General features: G+C 43.0%; 1 protein-coding gene across 2 annotated transcripts in view; it reads right to left on the bottom strand.

Annotated features, from left to right (window-relative positions):
* Window positions 1–23,946, bottom strand: part of TMCO3 (transmembrane and coiled-coil domains 3) — a 90,022-nt gene that overhangs the window by 30,087 nt on the left and 35,989 nt on the right. For both annotated transcript variants that reach the window (XR_005746947.1, XM_040336258.1), the window contains exons 6-8: window positions 14,849–14,941; window positions 11,637–11,823; window positions 104–221 (exon numbers count right to left, since the gene is read on the bottom strand). Coding sequence is in view for 1 of the 2 variants with exons in the window: in XM_040336258.1 (XP_040192192.1) it covers window positions 104–221; window positions 11,637–11,823; window positions 14,849–14,941 (398 nt within the window). In the remaining variant the exon portion in view is untranslated. The remainder of the gene's footprint in view (window positions 1–103; window positions 222–11,636; window positions 11,824–14,848; window positions 14,942–23,946) is intronic.

Genomic DNA, 23,946 nt, shown 5'->3' with positions numbered 1-23,946 from the left:
AATCTACCAAGCATAAAAATAAACACAGTTTACCCAAAAGAGTGGATCACAGGAAAAAAAAATATTATATCATGGAAGCATATTCTAATTTTGAAACAATCACCTGGAGTAAGTGTTCCCGCCTGCTTGAATAAGAGTTGGCATTGCAGCTATGAACAGGCTTAGCTGGACATCCTGCATTACAAGCATGCCAAGTAGTACACTGCTATAGTCAATTTCGCCTGCAGAGAGATAAAAATGGTTTAAAAGGATTTAATACTTTTATTTTCCAAAACTCGATAAGTAGGCCAAAGTATAAAAGGTCTCAAATAATTTTGTTCATGTTTTTACTGCATTTTAACTGGATTTTAATGTTTTAAATCAGTACATTTTCACAAAGAAAGGTCAGAAGAATGCAGTTTTTACCATGACTAGGCATCAATTTTGTACCCTGATCCTGAAGTAAGCTATTTGTTTTAATGGTGATGTAGAATTAGTTTTTTCCACTCTGTGAGATGCCAGGGATAGGCAGTGAAATGCATATTTTTTGGCTTCTTACTTTGAGAAACCTGTTTTTATCAATTCTTTCAAGGTATTTCAAATTTTTTCTTCTATAGATTTACAACAGCAAAAAATAGATCTTATATTAGTTATGGCCGAGATCTGGGAAAAACATTTTAAATTAAGAGTATGGACATTTTAGAATCTCCATGAAGTTCTTTTTTTTTTGTTTTTGCCATCCTGTATCCCACTGGAGAGATTTTTCTTTACTATCTTATATAAAAAGCAAGAGTCCGACAAAGCAGGAAGAGTGAAAAAAATCTCCCCAGTGATGGCAATGAAAGAAATTCTTTTAATAGGTAGGAGGAAGGGCTACAGTACATTTGGAGTTTACACTTTTGTCTATGACCCTGTTGGTAGATCTTACCCAACCTACTATTTGACTAGCAAAGAAAAAAGGGATTTTTAATACAGCTTACCTGTAAAATCCTTTTCTTGGAGTACATCACGGGACACAGAGCGGCATATTCATTACTATGTGGGTTATATGGAGTACCTTCAGGTGATGGACACTGGCAATCTCAAACAGGAAGTGCCCCTCCCTATATAACCCCCTCCCATAGGAGGAGTACCTCAGTTTTGTAGCAAGCAGTATGCCTCCCAAAATGTTCCCCAAAAGAGGGGTGGGAGCTCTGTGTCCCGTGATGTACTCCAAGAAAAAGATTTTACAGGTAAGCTGTATTAAAAATCCCTTTTTCTTTATCGTACATCACGGGACACAGAGCGGCATATTCATTACTATGTGGGATGTCCCAAAGCAATGCTTTTAATGAGGGGAGGGAGACATCTTCCCAAGACAAAAGGATTTAATTTAGAGGTATACTCAAATAATAATAATAAATCCAACTTAGTCGAGAAAAATTAAACTTAAAATTTAAATTTTAACTCAAGGGTGCCCCCGATTCTGAGGGTCTTAAATTGCAGCCTGCAGCACTGCCTGCCCAAAGGCTGTATCAGTATTCCTTCTTACGTCCACCTGGTAAAATTTAGAAAACGTGTGGACTGAAGACCAGGTTGCCGCTTTGCATACTTGAGCCATAGAGATCTGATGGTGTGCTGCCCAGGAGGCGCCCATGGCCCTGGTAGAATGAGCCTTTATTGACAAAGGAGGAGACAACCTCTTCAAGCCGTAGGCCTGAGTGATTAACTGTTTAATCCATCTCGAGATGGTGGATTTTGCGGTTGCCTGCCCTTTCTTGGGCCCATCTGGCAAATGAACAACACATCTGTTTTCCGAATCCTCTCTGTAGCTTTAAGATAGGCCTTCATGGCCCTGACAATATCCAAGGTATGCAGCAACCCTTCCTTTCTGGAAGTGGGCTTCGGAAAAAAGGATGGTAATACCAAATCCTGGTTCAGGTGAAAACTGGATATAACCTTTGGTAAAAAGGAAGGATGAGGACGGAGAACCACCCTGTCCTTATGCAGAATAAGATATGGCTCCTTACAAGATAAGGCTGCCAATTCTGACACTCTTCTGGCGGAAACTATGGCGACCAGAAATACCAACTTCCTTGTTAGTAAATCCAAAGGAACTTCAGCCAACGGCTCAAAGGGTTGTTTCTGTAGAGTTGACAGAACAAGATTCAAGTCCCACGGACAAAGTGGTGACTTAACCGGAGGATTAATACGTAAGACCCCCTGAATGAAGGTCTTAACCAGCGAGTGGGTGGCCAGCGGCCTCTGAAAACACACTGACAAAGCTGAAATCTGTCCTTTGATTGTGCTTAATGCCAGGCCTTTATCCACTCCTAGCTGGAGAAAACTTAACACTCGATCAATGGTATACTTGCGGGAAAGCCATTTCTTGGATTCACACCAGCCTACGTAGGCCTTCCAGACCCTGTAATAAATCACCCTGGAGAACGGCTTTCTAGCCCTGATCAGGGTAGAGATTACCTGCCTAGACAGCCCTCTACCCCTGAGAATCAGGGATTCAGCCGTCAGGCCGTCAAATTTAGACGCCGTAATGCAGGGTGGAGGATCGGGCCTTGCGAGAGTAGGTCTGGCCGTAGAGGAAGCGTCCAAGGGTCTCCCACTGCCATCTTTAGGATTAGAGAGTACCATGCCCTCCTGGGCCATGCTGGAGCTACCAGGATGACTGGTTTGTGCTTCACCCTGATCCTGCGTAACAGGCGGGGTAGCAACTGTAGCGGGGGAAAGGCATAAAGAAGTTTGAACTGATGCCAAGGACAAACCAACGCATCGGCTCCGCAGGCCATAGGGTCCCGTGTCCGGGACATGAACCTGTCTAGCTTCTTGTTGAATCTCGATGCCATGACATCCACGTCCGGCATTCCCCACCTCTGGCAGATTATCTGAAAAATTTGCGGATGCAGAGACCATTCCCCTGGCGACAGAGTCTGACGACTCAAGAAGTCCGCCTGCAGGTTGTCCACCCCGGGAATGAATATTGCCGATATGCAGGGCACATGAGCTTCTGCCCACAGGAAAATCAAGCTCACCTCTCTGAGCTGCCTGACTCTTGGTTCCCCCTTGGTGGTTTATATATGCCACAGCTGTGGCATCGTCCGATTGTATCCTCACCGGGAACCCCTGCAATTTGGCTGTCCAAGCCTCGAGGGCTAGCCGAGCAGCTCTGAGCTCCAAGATATTGATGGGCAACTGCCTCTCCGCCTGTGCCCAAGTACCTTGGCGAGTGCAACCATCCAAGATCGCTCCCCAGCCCCTCAGGCTGGCATCTGTGGTCACTATCTTCCAGGCCACGGGGCTGAAAGATTTTCCCTTCAGTAGATTCTAAGGATTTAACCACCAGCACAGACTTTGCCGGACTCTTGATGAGAGTGGCAAAGGAAAATCCAAGGCCTGTGGCCTCTTGCTCCATGCTGACAGAATGGCTGCCTGTAGGATGCGAGTGTGGCTTTGAGCGTAAGGTACCGCCTCGAACGTGGCCACTAGCCTGCCTAGTAGTCGCATACATAGGCGAATAGTTGGTTCTCTTTTGCTTAGAACCAGATGTATCAAGTCTTTGATGGCCTCGACCTTTACTAGAGGCAGGAACACTCTTTGTTGTTCTGTGTCTAACGTCATGCCGAGGTATTCCAACCGTCTTGTGGGTTGGAATGCCGATTTTTCTCGGTTTAGGATCCAACCGAACCTCTCGAGGTACTGAACCGTGAGGGCCACTGCTCGTTCCAGGCAAGGAGACGAGTGATCTATGACTAGGAGGTCGTCCAGGTAGGCTAGGACCGTGACCCCTTGGACCCTTAGATTGGCTAGGATCGGAGCTAGGACCTTTGTGAATACCCGGGGGGCCGTAGCCAGCCCGAAAGGGAGCGCCACAAATTGGACATGACGCTGGGCCACTGTGAAGCGGAGAAATCTTTGATGTGGCTGAAAAATTGGCACATGAAGGTAAGCATCCTTGATGTCTATGGACACCAGAAAGTCATCTTTCTGCAGTGCGGCGGCTGCTGACCGAACAGATTCCATCCGGAAAGAACGAACCCTTAGGTAAACGTTTAAACCCTTTAGGTCCAAAATTGGCCTGACATCGCCGTTGGGCTTTGGAACGGTAAACAGATTGGAGTAGAACCCTAGCCCTTGCTCTTGGGCTGGTACCTCTACTATCACGCCCTGGCAAAGCAGATGATCCAACGCCGCCAGTAAAGAGGCCTTTTTTGTTGGATCGTTCGGTACCCTTGACTCCTGATAATGAGGTGGAGGAAACTTTAGAAACTCTAATCTGTAGCCTGTGGCCACGGAAGACCGGACCCATCTGTCGGGGATATCGGCTTCCCAAACCTCCGCAAAAAAACGAAGCCTCCCCCCCACCTTTGTGGGTGGGGGCGCCCCTTCATAAGGCAGATTTAGGGGCTGGCTTTGCTGGCTTACGATACCACTGCTTCTTGCCCCCAGAGGCCTGTCCCTGCGACTTATTGTTAAAGTTTGATCTCGCAGGAGGCTGTCGATACTGCCTGGAATTGGAGGGCCCCGGAACAGGGGAGAGCTGCCTTTTGAACGCAGGTCCCCGAAACTTCTTTTTGACTGGTAAAAGGGTACTTTTGCCACTCGATATAGTCTGAATATATTTATCTAGGTCCTCTCCGAAGAGTCGACCTCCATGGAAGGGAAAACCTGCCAGAAGCTTTTTGCATGGGGGCTCAGCCGCCCAGTTCTTTAACCATAAGAGCCTTCTCATGTGTACTAAAGATAGTGACAAACGAGACGCCTGCTGAATGGAGTCCTTTATAGCATCCACCGCAAAGCACAGGGCTCTAGGAATATCCGATAATTCTTCTGCCTGCTGGGCAGGAATGTCTTTAAGCATCTGTTTTGTCTGGTCTGTTAACGCCTGACAAACCCCAATAGCAGCCACTGCTGGCTGTATCACTGCACCTGCCGTAGCAAAGGATGCCTTTAAAAGTGTCTCAAAACGCTTATCCACCGGTTCTTTAAACATCTGTATGTTTTCCACCGGGCAAGTTAAAGATTTATTTACACAAGAGATGGAGGCATCCACAGCTGGGAGAGCCCACTTCTTGGAAAATTTTTCTTCCATAGGGTAGATGGTGGAAAATCTTTTAGGTGGTAAAAAGATCCTATCTGGTCGTATCCAATCCTGAAAGATCAGTTCCTCTAACAGAGGATGGACCGGAAAAACAGCGTTGCTCAAAGGCGCTTTCAATGAACCTAAGGATGATACCGCCGAAGCCTGAGGCTCCGGTAAGGGCAACTTAAATGCCAGGCGGACCATGTCTGTCAATGACTGAATCCACAAGCTCTCTGCATGGGAGGTCGAGACTGGCTCCTCATAAGTAGACTCCTCATTCCCTGAACCCTCATGGTCCTGGTCTGAATGATTTTCCTGAGCTTCTAATTCTCCAAGGGAGAGAACCTCAGCATCTGGGGGTACACCCCCCGGTGATGGAGACCTAGTCCGCTTCTTGCCCGATATGGAATTGACTATCATAGTTGCCAATCTCTTCTCTAGTCCCCCTAAGGAAAGGGCTAGCATTTCCTCTGTGACGAACACAGGGTTGGGTGGATCTGAACTAGCCTCAACACCAGATCCCCCTAATGGCTCAACCAAGGCACCCACTACTGGAAAAATTTGTGGGGAGAGTACAGGCATATCCCGACTCGAACCTTCAGAATCTGAGGGGGAACCCTTTTGTCCTCTGGCACCTCTTGCCATTTCCCCTGATCCTGATGCTTTGGAAGCCATGGTACAATACCGAGGCACCCCTACTTACAACAACCGACTGATGTAGGTAGGAGAAAAAACTATGTGGTTTTAAGGGGACAGTAGTGAACAACTAATGCCCAAACAACCCAATGGGGAGACCAGTATGTGTTCCCTTTTTTTTTTTTTTTCAATTATGCATATATATATTTCTTTTTTCTTCTTTTTTTTTTTTTTATTTATTTATTAATTTTTTGGGATTTTTGGATCTTGAGTCCCTTTTTCCCCTTTCTCTACGGAATCACATTGTCTCCCCACAAGAGAAATTGCAAGAATCCACCTGCTGTAAGGATTTGTTTAGGCTAGATTGAAAAGCTAGTTCTGTTTGTCAGAACTGCAATACTCCCTTGCGCCACTGTGCATCAGGCTTGCACTGCTGCCGCTCTGTGTCCTCCTCTCCTGAGCTCAGAAACGAACTGAGCCAATACAGCACAGAGGAAGGGCCGCCCCTTCCTCTTATGAGATCCAACGTCCCGCCCCCCCCTCTAAAAACGGCGCGAATTTATTTATTTTTTATTTTTTCTATATATTGCTGTGCACGCGCCCGTGTCACGGGGGGGCCATGGTGGAAGCAGCATGCTGCAGGGACGCAGGAGAGAAGACAGGACACAGAGGAAACATCCGCACGGCACCCGGCCAGGTAAGAACCTCCAGGTAGGCCCAGACACCTCCCTAGTTCAGGGTAAAGAGTAGGCACACACTAATACCCCACCTAGCGCCCAGCCAGATAGAACCTGCAACACATAGACCAGGGAGATCATACATATGGGGAGTAAAACACAGACCATCCTGTCTTACACAGACATAGTGGCCCCAGACTGCCAATGCAGGAGCATACTCAGGCAAACTCCCCCAAAAGATCTCCCTGGAGAGCCTGCTGACGAACCAAGTCCCGCAGGCCCCCCCCTTCTTACCTGCTCCATGCCGCAGGACCTTGCACAGCAAGTGGTCCAATCTTCCCCCATCTCCGTGGGTGGCGTCTAGACCTTCAGGCCCTGGGGTCCTTTGAAGGAACCCACTGTCCTGGACCCATATAGCATCCTGGCAAACAGGGACTTTAGGCACCCCAAAAGGTTCCAGGTCCTGGGCCCAGGATCCAGCTCTCTGAAAGAGAAGCATTATGGGCAAAACCCCCTAGTTAGGGGCCCGGGTACTGTCCACTTTGGCTCTGAGGCACCTTGGACAGATCCGGTTAGCCTGCCTTGATCCCAAGGATGTGGAGGCAAGCTATTCCATGACCAACACCTAAGACACTGGCGAAAAAACTGAGGTACTCCTCCTATGGGAGGGGGTTATATAGGGAGGGGCACTTCCTGTTTGAGATTGCCAGTGTCCATCACCTGAAGGTACTCCATATAACCCACATAGTAATGAATATGCCGCTCTGTGTCCCGTGATGTACGATAAAGAAAATAAGTGTCAAGTCACCTGAGGCCAGGTGACAAGTGCACCCCGATGGAGACAGGGGTGCACTGCAAGGTAGTGAACCCAATAGCAGACTGCTGCGAATGGACAGGAAACGTGAACCCAAGATTCCCCAGGGCGCAGAAACTAAGGACCAGCAGCTGTTCACCAGAGCCTCAAGGAGGGGAGGATGGCCTTTGCTGCAACTGAACCCAGGTCGCGGCCCCTGGGGTCCCCCAGGTCACGCTCTGTAGGGAGAGAGGGGAAGCAGTCACTGAGGACACAAGGGATGATGATGGGTAAGCCGAGGTCAGGGGAACAGGCAGAGTAGGGTAACCAAATGGACCGGCCAAAAGGTCAGGGTCACGGGCAAACAGGAGTAGTCAGAGACGAGACAAAATCGGTACACAGAAAGGTAAACGTAGCACACGGCAGACAGGAACAAGCTAACAAACAAAGTTGAACAGCAAAGCAGACCTGCAGTGCAACAGTTAATATAGACTTCCTGGGATGGCCTGGGGTGGGGCCATACAGGAAGGAGAGATGATAAAAAAGCAGCCAGAAGAGAGTCAGGCCTCTAATGGACATATGAGGAAAAGATAAGCTGTCCATGACAATAAGATACAGAGATAAGTTATTATACCATTCCTTACTCCATTGAAAAAAAAAAACTTACAAAAAAAAAAATTTGAGCTTTGAAAACAGATACGTTTTGCTACTTCTTGAAAAAATAGGTTCCTTCTAGATTGATTACCCTTAAATGAACTAAAAATGCTAAATCTTTTAGTCATAACTATTATGCCATGTACACACGATCAGGCTTTTGCCTGGCCAAATTACATCGGAATTCCACCCGAGAAAAATAGAACATGTTCTATATCTAAACTCTGATGGAATTCATAGGAATTTCTGATGAAAAAACTCAGATGGGGCTACACACGAACGGAATATCCGATGGAAAAAGTCAGTCAGACTTTTTCCATTGAAAATTCCAATCGTGTGTACGCGGCATTAGACACCTTCCATTTGGTTGGTCAGAAACTTCCTTGTTTGAACATGGTGATGTCACTAGCTTCTCCCATTCACAAGGGTAAAAAACACCAAGTCTCCTTTGCCTGCATCATCAGATGAAAAGAGGTCTCATATTTATGGGACTGTCAGAGCTCCTCGTGACTATCGAGATTATCAGACTCCAATGTAAAATTCATGGACCTTGGAGGACTTCAGATAGATCCAGACCATTGAGAAGTCATCCGATTTTGTTGCATCACTTGGCATACAGGGGCCATTTCCTGGATACCAAGCCAAAGACTTCCTTTGCCAGGAAAAGCTGACAAAATTATAAGATTTGGTCCAGGTAATTCGATTAAGTCATTGGTCTTTCCTGCAAAGCTGCATGCAAGTGCTGGGAATGATGGTATTCAGCTTCAAATCAGTACTGGTTGCACAATTCCACTCTAGAACTCTGCAAATTCACATTACCTAGGTATGGGACAAATCCAACCTTTCTCTGGACAAAAATGTCCAGATGACGCCCGTACCAAGACCTGTTCCTTGCTTTGTCAGAGGTCAGGTTTTTTCCTCCCTTGCATTGGAAAATTGCCACAACAGATGCCAGCCTTTTGGGTTGGGTCAGAGGATTACTTTGATTGGTTGAGGTGGAGAGGAGATGCAGGCAGAGGACATCACAATCTCCACCTCAGCCGGAGGAAGTTTTATATTCATTCAGAAAATACATACAAGATAACTGTGAAGGGTGAGCAGCACTCAGCCAGACTCAATTTTGTTCTGGGTTGCGGGATGGGAAATCCTGATTCTGCTGCTGAAACACAGTGATGTATATCGTATGTAGCTGAGCATACACACAGTTCATATAGCGCTGACAGCCACTGCATGTGTTAGTGAAGGAAACAACGGTTCAAACAAACTATTTATAGTTCACTTAAACCTGGAGTTAGGCTTTAAAGGTCAAGTATCTGCCTTCTCTGTTCTTTTTCACCCCCTTCTTGCTACTAATTCTTTAAATTTGTACTTTTATTCAAGGCGCTGTGCATGTTGTTCCATTTGTTCAGGCCCCACTCCAACTGTGGGATTTACACCTAGTCTTGTCAGTGCAACAGAAACCTCCTTCGGAACCTATTCAGGATATCTCTTCAACATTGTTGTCCCCAAAAGGTGTCCTTTCTTGTAGACATCACTTTGGCCAGATCCCCAAATTATCAGCATCATCCTGTAAGGAGCCTTATTTGATATTACACAAGATTACACAAGATTAAGATACACAAGATTTTTATCCAAAGCGGTCTCTGCTTTTTATCTTGATGATGATGATATTGTGTTAACTTCCTTGTGTCCAGCTCCAGCTCTTCCAAAAGAGATTTATTTTTATTGTCTGGAAGATTGTCAGAATTTACCTTACGGCCACTGCTTCTTTTAAGCAAACTGAATTCCTGTTTAGTATTCAAGAGGTCTTAAATGTTCTCTGGTCTCCAGTTCCACCAAATCTAAGCAGATTCAACAGGTTGTTGTGTAGGCCTACGAGTTAGGAGATGCCTCTTTTTCCCCAATAACGCTCACTCCACTAGGGTAGTGCGTACCTCTTGGGAATTTTGCCAGCAGGCACCTGTGACTCTAGATTTGTAAGCCTGCAGCCTGTTCTTCCGTTTACACATTTTCTAGATTTTACAAGGTTGATATGTCCATTTCAGCAGAAACCAAAAAGTTTTGCAGCCGTTTAATGCCCTTGTTTGTTCCCTCATTTTGTGTGGGAAATATTTTTTTTGGTTGGACTGGTTTAACCGAGTAGTGTGTCTGCCTCTGTTGGGACTGCTTTTGAATCTCCCTACAGTGCATAAAGCGGAACTCTCCATTGGAATGGGGCTGTCCCTTCTTTCGCAAATGTTAACTTTTCATTTCAGTATAGGGGATTTAGAAAAAACCTTTACTTACACTATTCCCCATTTCTGCAGGCTCCTGCATGCTGCTAGCCTCTTCTGTCCTGCACGCTGACGATCTAAAGTCCTGAAGACTGCACAGGATGCTGAGGAACAGTTCACTGTTAGAGCAGAGGGGAGGCACTGTTTGCCGGAGGACAAGGTAAGCAAATTGCTTTTATCATCCCCCAGACCAGTGTTTCTCAACCTTACTAGTGCCGTGACCCCTTGATAAAATCTACCAAGTTGGGGGGACCCCTAACAATAAAACTATTTTTGTAGCGTGGGTTGTCAGCACCCAAGGCAAGACATGTAATTTGTGCTCCTAACCCATGGACATTTAGTGCTCCCTGTGTCCCTTCCACTTGTACAGTATTAGAACCCCTTCTGGTGCATTTTAGGATGTGCCACTCTCTGTGCTCTCCTTTTCTTTTCCTTTTATCTCTCAGTTGTAGAGAGCAGCGCGGGCTTCAGGAACAGCCCAGGATTTGGTGACCCTTGGCAAATCGTCATTCGACCCCCGAGGGGGTCCCGACCCCCAGGTTGAGAACCACTGCCCCAGACAGAAACAAGCATTTAACTGCTCCTTTGCAAGGCAGACGTTTTAGTTTACTGGAGCTGGGCATAATATCATCATAGTTGTGTACTTCAAAGGATGACAGACAAAATTGAATTTTTGTACTCGCCATAAAAACTTTTTCTCAGAATCCATTGAGGGACAAAGCTTCCTTCCCTCAATGCGGTCTTTCTTCTGTGGGTGGCAATATAACCCTATGTTGCTTCAGGTCATCAAGAGCTGTGGTCCTCATTTGACTCAGAGAAAGGGATTTTACAGTGAATACAACACAAACCCACTTGTTTTTTTTCTGCTGGCTGGCTGCAGCTGCTGATCACTGGGAAGTTTCCAACATGTCCCTTTGACAAAAGTCCATTGGGGAATTGGCCATTTGTCGAGTGGGAGGCCACACACTGATTGAAATTTGGCTGTCCCTGGCAGGAATTTTATTTTTAAAATGCAAGACCTGTAAATACCTGACTAATTTGATAGCCTCTAGCAATACCCTGTACAGTAAAGCCCCGACTGGGAGATGAAGAAACATTACAATATGCACCAGTACCAACAAGGTAGCAAACAGTTAATCATTGGCTGGGAGAGGGGGAAAATATGCAAGTGTTACTGCAGCAGAGAAAAAAAAAATCAGGTTTAATGCCCTGCTAGACAGGGCTGTGCTGTGTAAACCACTGGATGCACATGTATACAAACCCTTCAAAAAGGTAAAGATGTTTCCTTATATGTTTTCAATATGTATATTTAACTGCTTATTTGTAGAAAGTTATATTAATTTAGGGGTTATGTTTTAAGATTCAGTTGAGGACAATGTTAAGTGTCAGGTAAAGTCTTAGAGCCATTTTAAAGTTAGGGATAGTGGAATGCATGATTAAACTATTTTATACTCGTCAGCCTTGCAGCAGGTTGCAGGATGGTGAAATCCACCTTGGGATTATCTGTTTTCATGCAGAAATAAATGTCATTATGAACGGTGTCTTCTTACCATCTTTATCTCCACGAGACCCACCCACAAGAAATCTGGATACCAAGGGTGTGCTTGACAGAGACAAACAAGTTGATATGAAAACACTTTGAGTAGGTCTGATTTGCAGGAAGTGGCCCCAAAGCAAACCAAATGCAATCATCAGAACAGTCATTAAGCATGGTCCTTGCACAGCTATTTTCCATACCTGCAGGACAACAAAAATGTTTAGTCTCATTTCTGCTAACCAGGATTAAACAGCAATAGTGTACATCTCAGAAGGTATACACAGTATAGGTTCTATCTACTCATTATACCATCAAAGCTATAATCAAGATTGGATAGTAATAGTCTGCAAAAAATTATTTTCCCATTACTAATTAGTACATGCAGACATAGAAATCATAACAGTCTTCTACTACCTTGAGGGCTACGTTACTTATTTTATATGTCCTATTTACACTGCAAAGCAGTCCCGAGCTGCAATACAATGCAGATATGCTGCATTTTATGGCAGTAACCAGGATCGGTTCGCATATCATTGTAATCGCCACACTGCTGTACAGTGACTAAAATTAAGTGTTACTTCTGTGCATTTCAAACAACGTTAAGTTAAAAAAGAAAGTAACAACATGATGCGCTTAAATGAGCATCACACCACAGCCTCCTACTGCCGGCTCACTGCAGCTGAATGGACAGCAGCCGCATACAAAACCGCTGCAGTTTTGGGTAGCTTCCCACTCATATCTAACCATTCTTAGATATTTGAGTAGAGAAAAAAATGGTTTATCTAGAAAAAAAAAAAAGAAGAAGAGGTGGCCCTTTCTTTCTAACCTCTTTGGATCTACCAAATATAGATCCATGTCCTGAAACTGTGGACCGAATTTGCTAGAAAAGATGACTAAAAAAATCCCCCCATCACACAGCACATCATAGCCCTCTTCTCTTCTGGGAGTGTCTAATTTCCCTTTGTGCTGGTCAAGCGGCAGAGGACACTGCTATTTTACAGGTGGCAAAATCTGAATCCCCAGCCACTTGCTCAGAATTCAGATTTTTAAAATACCTGTCTTCCGATGATCCCCTTTATTTTCCTCCTGCAGCAGCTCAAAGTCAGCTTCTCCTCTTTAAAAATAAAAACGGACACCATTTACTGTCCTACTGACACCAACCTCTGTCCTACTGACTGTCACTATCCACTTTTAAGGTAGGCGAAGTTTGTATTTTTACAGTGACATTTCTTTTATTATATCTAAGTTTTCCTTACCATTTAGTTAGGCCATGCTAGTTAAATTTCTTTAAAAAATAAAAATGGGGCTGAACCCTAGTGATCTTTGATCTCTTAATGTTGTTCAGGTAGATCTCCGCCTGTCAAAGGTTGCCTACAGCTGACCTATACAATATCATGTACTAAATGTTTGCTTGCCAAAACAAAGATTGTATGCAAGCAACAAAAAACAAACATAAAATATAAAGTGTTAAAAAAATAAACTTAAAAAAAAATTAAAATTGACCCAAACTCTGTAGTCTGTTGTACCTGTGAACAAGCAGAGGTGAATGGGCAAAAGTGAGAAAAGAGAATATTTCCAGAAAGCTGCAGAATTCGAACTTTACAGACATGTGTCCATCTCCGTGATGATGAATTACATGTAAATTCATAGTCTCAAAAATTCCTAACATAATAAAGTTGCTCTGTTATCAGAACAGCCAGTGAAGCAGCTGAGACAGTAGTAAAAAATCTGCATTCCACCAGCTTCATAAATCAATGTATTAACATGTTAGTGGATACAAAATGCTAACATTAAAAACATGAAGCAACTGCAATAGTTCATGAAAATTCCTTAAATCATAGCTCGTGACCACCAAAGAAATAGTCTACAATTTATGTTTTTTAAACATTCAGTTTTTTAAGGGCTTATAAGCATAAGAAGGGCACTAAAGCATTTGCTTAGTATACTTTGCCAGGGTTTAACAAGCTGTCCTTTCTTCTGGTGATACAATGCCAATTCCAAAAAAGTTGGGACGCTGTGTAAAATCTTCATAAAACACAAGGCAATGATTTGCAAATCTCATAGACTCATATTTTATTTACAATATCTCTTGTAAATAAAATATGGGTTTATCAGATTTGCAAATCATTGCCTTCAGTTTTTATGTAGATTTTATTATTATTATTGTAGATTTTACATAGCATTCTAACTTTTTTTGGAATAGGGCTTGTAGATCTTCTTCAATAGGACACTAACAAAAACTCCCCAAAACTGAAAAAAAAAAAAAAAAATATATATATATATATATATATATATATATATATATATATATATATATATATATATATATATATCTAATCAATCAAATGAATTAGCCTGCCCAATTTAGATCTGTGGACTACAGAACACTTCCTTATTATGTTATGGAGTTGAGGAGAGGGGGCGGTCTTCTGCGATCACACTTCCTGTTCTACTGTGACAACACTTCTCCTCCATAGATACAATACAGCAGGGGTAGGCAACCTGGGACCCTCTAGCTGTTGTGGAACTACATTTCCCAAGAGGCATTGCAAGGCTGGCATTTACAATTACTTCCAGGAGGCATGATGGGACTTGTAGTTCTGCAACAGTCAGGGGGCCCCAGGTTGCCTACCCCTGCAGTACAGTGAGTAAGTGTTGTCACTTTAGGATAACAAACACTACTAGCAAGATCACCAGCTGAAAATGAAGAGAAAATATCCTGAATTTTTTTTATGTAGCAACCATATCTTAGGACTTTTAACAGCCGTCTTAGGCCAAAACCTTTTTTTATCAATAATTGAATGTCATTGAAAAATCCATATGACCATAATCCAAAATGAAGACATTGGTAAATTAAATCACCACAGAAAGAGCTAAACATGTTGTACAGAATGTAGAATCCTGAATTTGCTCCTACCATTTTGCTTGATACTTGCTAGTGTCCAAGTAAAATATGGCTTAAAATATATATATTTTTTTATTTCAATCTTAGAAAGAAAGATGTCTTTCTCGCATACTAAATATACTATGAAAGTTAGCCTTTGGAAAGGTTACTAAAACATGTGAAACACAACTCAATGACAACAACGTTGTGCCTACCAGGCAAATACTTTCCATAAAAGTATTCTGAACCTTTTTGTGCATGTTAAAGCAGTATATTCTGAGCTTTAGATTACTAGATAAAAAGAAAGGTAATCAGAAAAGAATTAGACGGGTGACACATACCTTTCTCAGTTTTTCTGGAGAAAACTCTAAACCAACAAGAAAAAGGGTGAAAAAGACACCAAACTCCCCGAGAGTTTCCACTTGAACGATAGACTGAGAAGAGAAAGTAAACACAAATTTCTTTTCATTTCCACACAAAGCATTTGCTTACATTTCAATGTGTATATCTGTCTGTATCTATCCATCTCTTTTTCTTCCTTGCTTATACATAAACAGTACCATCAACTTATAGATCAAAAACAAGGCATGTAACAAGACTTTTTAGTTGTGGCCCCTAAACACATTACACACAGAATGTAAGTTAAAAGGAAAAAATGATGATCAAAGATTTTTTGGCCATACTTCTCTTCTGGGTCACAGGAATGCACTTATTTATGCACTTCTGTGACCCAGATTCAGCGAAAGCCCACTGTAGGCTGTCGCCTGCAGGGATTCCGACAACAATGTCAGGATCCCCAACCAGACACTTGACCGGCAGCTGGCTCAGTCATTCAACAAGCTGCTGAGTGTGTGAGCCAGCTGCTCTCGCCCTCTCTCCACAGGCTGATGCTCCAGTGAACGTTGAAGGGGCAGAGCAGAAAGCTGGTGACTGACTGTCACCACCCTCTGCTCATTGAAGACCAAGAACTTAGCGATCATATGACTTGAGTTGATGGTGATGCTACAGCCACCTAGGTGAGTATAATTATTTGCTTATTTAAACCTGCACTTAGCTTTTACAATCATGTAAACACACAGAATGAAACAATGTTTTTCTTAATTAAAGATAATAGAATATAACACCAATCAGCAATAAACGTTACACCACACTTTAAGTGCCAAATCAAGAGCCAGTTTATGAAAGTCACCATAACTACAGTACTAGGAATCCATAGATTCACATTTTTTTTTTTCACATGTTGCTTCCTCAGATGTAGGGTGACAAAGTTTTGCTGTAGAAAAGGATAATTGGTGATGTGAAATTATAATATATATATATATATATATATATATATATATATATATATATATATCCCCTTGCATCTCTAATGGGTACCAGCAAGAAAGGAGCAGAAGGCAAGTGTCAGGGAAGGTTCCCCCTGCTGGTGTTACTGCCTGGTATTTGGCGTGCAGTACTGTGGCCCACCACCAGTTGTCTCCCGACAGTCTTGGACTGTCGGGGGAGTTCTTCCCTGGTGGTGTTATGTTATCCTTGGGCTGCAGTACTGGCGTCCACCAGCGGGGGATTCCTGGCAGTGTGGAGCACACAGCCCTTCCTGCGTTCAGGTGTAACCTGAACGTAATTGTAGGCACACAGTACTGGTCTACTAAACTCTCCTGACAGCAAGCCATTAAAGTAAGGATACAACCACCAAGCGTATAACTATCACTCATTTAGGTGAATGTTTCATATAAAGTCCCAACCTTCCTTTCAATTCAATTGCTATGCAGGGATGGAGACACGGGACCTACAAGTCCTATACCTTATTTAAAGTCCCAAAATCCCTTATCCCCCCCCCACCTCCTGTCATGTCTAAACTCTCGGGGGTGGAAGCATGCACTATGGACAGTTCACTCTTCTCATGTTCTTACAATTTATATACAGCATTTACATTTATGATCCAACCCTTTGGCTTTATTAAGGGTCCTGATCTTGGAAAGTGTTGGGGGCTTTATACCTTACAATTGTTTACCAACAATTGAAAAGACCTACATAGTTCATTAACAGCGCTATTGGTTTGCGATCATGGCTAGCTTGCATCTGACCTGGGCGTTTCCCAATTTTCGGGAGCTGCGATGCACATCGTGTGTCCTCCCTCTGCGCCTTCGGATGCCGAGGGACAGGGCACGCGTCGTGCTGCGCATCGACGCTACGCCCCTCAGCGCTGTGTGCCTGATGTCATTCATTGACTCCGACATACAGATGCTGTGTGATTACAGCAGCGTTGTACTAGGGGTTTTGGCGCCATTTGCCGAGCAGACTTCCTGCTCAGGATATGGCTCCTCCCCTCCCCCTCGTTTTCACTTGCGCGACGTTGGTGGTCACTCCCCACTTGAGAGTATTTATACTCCTCTCAGATCGATATATGCTCCGTGAGGTTGTTGGTCCCCGTCTAACTCTGGCACCCATATGGATTCTATGGGTCAACCCCGAGGACAAAGGTAGCTTTATGATTCACTTGTTATAGTGGCTCTCCACTTTTGTTTGTTGCATTTTTATCCCTCACTTATCACTACCTACTTCCTGTATCTAGTTCTAAAACCTTATACACCACTATTTCACTCCATCTAGAGTTGGTCTACCCCCACCTAGTCATTATATTTTATATTTTATTTCCATGTCTCTGATGCACTATACTGGTCTTGCTTGATGCATACCTAGGTAGCAGACTATATAGTATAGTCTACTTACACTATTAAGTTTTTTTATCGCCCCCCAGATTTCTTCACGATCACACAATCACTTTTTATTCCACCATCCATGGGGTACCCTACCCCTTGGGTCAGGTCCTCTGAGGGTCTTCTTCAACATCCATTTTGGGGATACACCACCTCAGCTCCCGGTACTGTTGACTTGCCCGGACAGTTTACAGCCCATCTTGCTGCCAATCAGATTTGCAGGTGATTTGTAAGTCTTGGGACATATCTTTTTAGTATGTTCCCACACCAGTTTATACTGTTTTTACCTTCTCCCCCCTTTTATACACACCCTTCAGCTCATTTTAGACCCTGTACCAACAGTCTATATATTTCATTAATTTCAGATACACATTAGCATCAGCTCCTGAAGAGTGCAGTTGCACGAAACGCGTCGAGCTATTCCGGTGCTATTATCATGTACTACATGGGATCATTTTACGATTTTCAAATGTATTATGCTGCAACAATCATGACATGTATATAGCTATCATGTGTTATATGGATTAATCTGCCTGACTTTTTGTATACTACTACCAAGTACCGCAATGCTTTTATGCTATATTGTATTTATATGTATATATATATATGAATTAAATATCATTATTATGTATTATTGTCCTGTGTGCCGAGTATAGAGATTCAGCTAGTACAGCTTTAACATGCATTCTACTGGTCAGACACCCATTGTCCGTTATCACTCATTTAGGTGTATGTTTCATATAAAGTCCCAACTTTCCTTTCAATTCAATTGCTATACAGGGATGGAGACCAGAGACCTACAAGTCCTATGCCTTATTTAAAGTCCCAAAATTCCTTATCCCCCCCCCCCCCTGTCACCAAACGTATAATTTGTCTAGGGCCGAAACAACTAATCGACAACGAAATTAATCGATTACAATTTTCATAATCTATTAATCGGGCAGTAACATAATGGGGTTAAAAAAACTAAAATTAGCCCTTTATTGTACAAAAAAGCAAAGCGCTACTGTAAATATTACTTTCACTGTCCCACAGTAAAAAAAAATGAACCCCTTACATTAGCGATCATTTGCTTTTTTTTGTACTTATTTTTTTTTTTTTAACCCCATTATGTTACTAAAACATCTCAGGCCTGGGTTCACACCTCTGTTTTTTGGTGCTTTTTGCAGAAACACACTACAGTTCATTTACATGTTTTTCTATGGGACACGTTCACATCCATGATTTTTTTTTTCCAGCTGCTGCGTATTTGGAAAGGGCAAGGACTTTTTAATGCAAAATGGTGCTATTTCAATGGAGAAGCTGCAGAAAAGCACGTAAAAAACTTTTTGCGGCAATTTGTGTTTTGTAATGTGCCCAACAACAAATTGGCCAAATGTTTTTTTTTAATGCAAATTTTTTTTTTAAGGCTATTATCCAATTAATCGAAACAATAATCGACCAACTAATCGATTATGAAAATAATTGTTAGTTGCAGCCCTAAATTTGTCACAAGGACAGATGGGTGGGAGCACTCCTTAGTAAACATAGGCTAGTCAGTTCAGCTGTGCCCCATCAGAAAGGTCTAATCCAGTGAAATCAGGACTGGCAACAACCTCTTGAGAACCACACCATGATCACTCCTCTATACCTTACCACGGGGCTTCCGTTGTCGTCCTTCCCCTCTGCACCCGCCTCTACAGTGAAGCCGCAGCTGACAGCTCAGCGTGGGATACGGCCTGAGTGAGTCAGATCGGCTTCCAAAAAGGTACGTATGATTATTTTTTTTCTCTACAGGGATAGAGAGGTCGGTGTTAGATCCGTGGTGTCTATAGATGCAGGGATATTAGTTTTTGCATGGACCTCCACTTTAAAGAGTTTCTTCTTGAGTCACTCCTTTGTTGCCTTGGCGGTATGTTTTGGGTCATTGTCATACCGGAAGACACATCACCCATCTTCAGTGTTCTACCTGTGGGAAGAAGGTTCTCATCCAAGATTTTACAATACATGGTCCCGTCCATTGGTAAAGAAATTCGGCCTGTACCTTTAGCAGAGAAACAGCTCCAAAGCATAAGGTGTCCAGCTCAATGCTTGACTGAAGGGAAGGTGTTTTTTCCCCCCTCTTTTCTTCCGGCGAGTCAATTTTGGGCTCATCTGACTGCAGTACTTTCTTCCAAGCCTTCTCTGAATAAATTTAGACGTTCACTGGCACACTTCAGACGGGCCAGTACATGTGCCTTCTTGAGGATGGGGACCTTGCGTGCACTGCAGGATTTCAATCTATGGCGGCGTATTGTTTTACCAATGGTTTGTTTGGTGACTGTGGTCCCAACTGCCTTAAGATCATTCAAAAGCTCCTCCCATGTAGTTATTGGCTGATCCCTCACTTCTCCCATGATCATCCTTACCCCATGAGGCAAAATCTTAAATAGAGCCCCAGACCGAGGGCGATTAATGGTTATTAATCGTTCCAACAGTTGTCTCCTTCTCACCAAGCCTGATGCCCTTGTAACCCATTCCAGCTGTGTGCAGGTCTACGATCTTATCCTTGACGTCCTTTGACAGCTCTTTGGTCTTGCCCATGCTGGCGAGGTTTGAATGGAAGAAAGATTCTGTAGACAGATGTCTTTTATACACAACGAGTTGTCTTTAGGAGCACCTTCTTAAAGGAGAAGTCCAGCCTAAGCTCATTTGGCTGGGCTTCCCTTATGGGTCACGTTTTGCACTCCTGTGACGCAAGTCCGCTCTCTGCTGACGTCACAGAAATCAGCCCAGGCACCGCGGTATCGCGACAATGGAAAGCAGGATTCGCCAGATGCCTGGACTGACGCCCATCTCAGCCAGCAGCTGAAAGGCTGAGACAGCCGCTCCCTGCCCCTCCACAGCTCAGCGCTCCAGTGAGTGTGAAGGAGCGGAGCGGAGAGATGCTAATTGACATTCAGCGGCTCTCTGCTTGGAAAGCTGTGAGAACCGAGCCATCGGCTCTCAGTATAGAGGCGTCAGGGGACAGATGCAGCATCGGATCAATGCTGCATCCACCTAGGTAAGTATCATGGGGGGAAAAACCCAAACCCATACTTCTCTTTTAAATTAAAGGACTAATCTGTGTACCACATGAGCACATACTGTAGGTAGCCTGTCGGCGCCAGAATTATTTTTGGTTGGTAGGGGGATCAAATATTTATTTTACTTACTGAACTGCAACTCGATTTATAACATTTTTATCATGTGTTTTTTCTGGATTTTTGGTTGATATTCTGTCTCTAGCATTTAAAATTCAAATATGATACAAATTATAGACCCTTCATTTCTTTGTAAGTGGACAAACTTACAAAATCTGCAAGGGATTGAAAAATTATTTTCACCACTGTATGTGCATGTATGAATGCGAGTTGGGGACCTTGGAGTGTAAGCTCCTTGAGGACAGGGACTGATGTGAATGTACAACATATATGTAAAGTGCTGTGTAAATTTGTCTGCGCTATACAAGTATCTGTAATAAATAAATAAATTGAGCTAATGTTCTACATTTTCTAAGGTCAGCACACTACTCGTTTAACTAAATAATAAACCAGTAAATAAAAAAAAGAGAAGGAAACCTGTGACAGAGACAGACAACGTAGTAGCATAGGCATCCCTTGGCTAATCATGCTGATGCATACGTCGCATAAGTAGGATTAGCAAAATAATTCTCGTATGACACACAAAAAGAAGAGCTGTAATATAGTGTGATACAGTAGTATGGAATGCTTTTATACCAAGGCTGCCCTCTAGCAGCTAAACATTGAATCTATATAAATAAGGTAGGGCCTATATATGTTCTATTAGCTAATAGGTTTAGCAGGGATAAAGATACAATGAAAATTATTGGTCTCAGGAACAATTGGTCTACTTTGAAAATCAAGCCACTGCCAAATATATAATAAATAAACGAAAATCAGTTGATGTGGATTAAACAGTTATTGCATACTTTTTTGTAGAAAATAAAACGAAGCACTACTACCAAATGTGTACGTTTTCACAAATTAAGTAATTTGGGAGTGCCTGCATTTTCTGCTTTGTAGTTTCATTGTAGAATGTTTAATGTAAGAAAATAGGGATTTTGTACTTCTGTAAAACACATTTTATGCAGTTCATTAGGGGACACAGGAATGCAGAAACTCTTGGGGTGTACAGCTTTCTACAGGAGAATTTTGGACACTGGCACACCAAAAAACTCCTAAAACTGAATGCCTTAATTTGATGATAAAGCAGTACCAAGTGCATAATCCTAAACATAGATGATTCTGACACAGATGACCTGCATTCCTTAATAAACTCCAAGAAATTGATTTTACAGTAGGCACAAAATGCCAACTTTTTTATTGTTGGTTAAGCCCCTGTTCACATTGGAGCAATTTGTCATGAGTTTTGACAGGTCAAATCGCATAAAAAGTCGCAGCCTATTAGCGGGAAAACGCACTGTTCAAATCGGTGTGACACTGATCTTGCAGTGCAGCCTCAATTTGAAAACGTAGTACATGCACTACTTTTGCAGATTCTGGGTGCAACATGAATGCATGAAGCTACACAGGTGTCTTCAAAGTCGCACCCAAAGTTGCACGGAGATGCGGCTTTGAAATCGTGCGATTTTAGATGAAGTCATGCAATTTTAAAAGTTACATTTAATGAAAACAGGGGGGCTAAAAAGGACAAAGTTCAGAGACTGTGAGGTTGTCCAAAAACAGTTTAACTGAGGAGTGGGCAACAGCTACAAAACCTTAAAGGGGTTGTAAAGGTTTGTGTTTTTTCACCTTACTGCATCCTATGCAGTAAGGTGAAAAAACACCTCACTGTCACCAGCCCCCCCTGTTTTACTTTCCTGAGCCCGTTCACCTGCTCGAGTTGTCCCCAGCGTCCTCTTCTCCACGTATGAGCTTAGTTTGGATAGATTGATAGCAGCGCAGCCATTGGCTCCTGCTGCTGTCAATCAAATCAAATGACGCGGCTGTCGGGGGCGGCAGTATCACTTTAAGTGTCACCTGAAAAAAAAAATGCAGAATTGGGGACGCCTACAGCTCAATAAGCCACCTGATGAGAGCACAGGGGCCCAATACGCTGAACATTCAAGAAGCAGAAGATAGGTCAAACATCACAGTCACAATGTGCTGGGGACCCACAGGAAAGCAAAGGACGTGCTGATGTGTTGGAAAAACAAATTAAACACCAGCAAGGATACGCTAAACCCACGCACCAAACATACCATGTCATAAAACTTAGCTTTTATTTGACAACTATATAAAACCGATAATCTAGGAAATAAAGGAAAGTCAAGGAAAAAAGACTGCCAGGTGTGTGACCTTATTGGGCAATCAAATAGATTTTTCGCTGTGGTCGATTAATCCTATTGTCTGAGCGGAGATGTGTATAGAGTGGGGTCAGTATCCTGGCCACATCCCACTACCTACAGGAACCGACTAGTGCTAGAGGGTGACTGTGGCTCTTGAGAGGCTCGATTGCCTACCTAAAGAAAAAAACACACACGGAAAAAGCCCATTCCAGCCTGGTAGAAAGAAAGACTCTCCTGATACACTATCTCTGTCAGTACATAAAGATCTCCCATTATTCTCCTGCAACATAGTCCACATTGCCCCAGTAAACCGCTGGCACTATATAGAGATAAAAGTAAAAAAATAAAAAGTAAATAAAAAAAGTAAAAATAATAAAAATCCCTCAACCCAACTTGTTTCGCCCCAAGATGAGGCTTCATCAGGGGTGTAATGTGTGCGTGTGTCAAAAAAAAGCACAGGGCAAATGGCACATGCTTTCAGTCATCAGATGTATTTATAATATGAGGTAGGGGGCATGGCAATGTTATACCACATCCACATGTGACTTCATGTGTCACGCACATGCGTCATGACATAATTCTATGTCATGACGTTGCGTGCAACCTGACGTAAATAAAATGTCCTGACGTCAGAACGGCCCAAAACAATATCCTGACACACAATATACATCCAGATACAGTTCCCTAAGAAGGGGACTTGGTGCCCTCAAATGGCAGAACAGCATATTGCACCCTCATATTTCTTCCTAATAGATGAAAAATGTATTGCAAGCAATATTCACCATTAATAAGACTTCCTAAAATTTATACAAACTGCAACAATATTTTAAACTGTAATTACCTATATAGGAAGGTCCCTAGACATTAGGCAAACCCCTTGTGTGCAATAAAGAGATTTGTGAATGCAGTTTTTTGGTCAATTCAGCTATCAGGTGGATCACTTGGGAGATCCAACATGATTCATTAGCCTCCTACACCGTGTAATATGGGTGTTTGACTGTTATTTTCTCATACATAAGTGCATGGTTTCTCAACCAGAGTTCTGTGGAACCCTAGGGTTCCTCCAGAGATTGCACAGGGGTTCCTTGAGCAATGAGCAATTACTGCCTCTTAGATAAGTTCCTATTGACACCAATGATCTTTTTAGCCATCCGATTCTTACCAATGACAACAAATGTAAGGACAATTCTTCCTACTGACCCACACACTATTGTATCATGAGAAAAGCTGCATTAGTGTAATCAACTCTTATTAAGTGAACTCCATCACAGCAGGAATTATGAAATACAAGTACAGTAGGGAGATAAGATGTGTATTTTTTCCTCAAGAGTTTAACAACAGATTATTTACAACATGACTGCATTAAGATGCTCCACTAAGCACGGCTTATAATAGTGCTCACCCTGCATTG

The sequence above is a fragment of the Rana temporaria genome, chromosome 2 (genome assembly GCF_905171775.1).
Source record: "Rana temporaria chromosome 2, aRanTem1.1, whole genome shotgun sequence".
NCBI lineage: Eukaryota > Metazoa > Chordata > Amphibia > Anura > Ranidae > Rana > Rana temporaria.
This window is presented reverse-complemented; position numbering and strand designations above follow the sequence as displayed.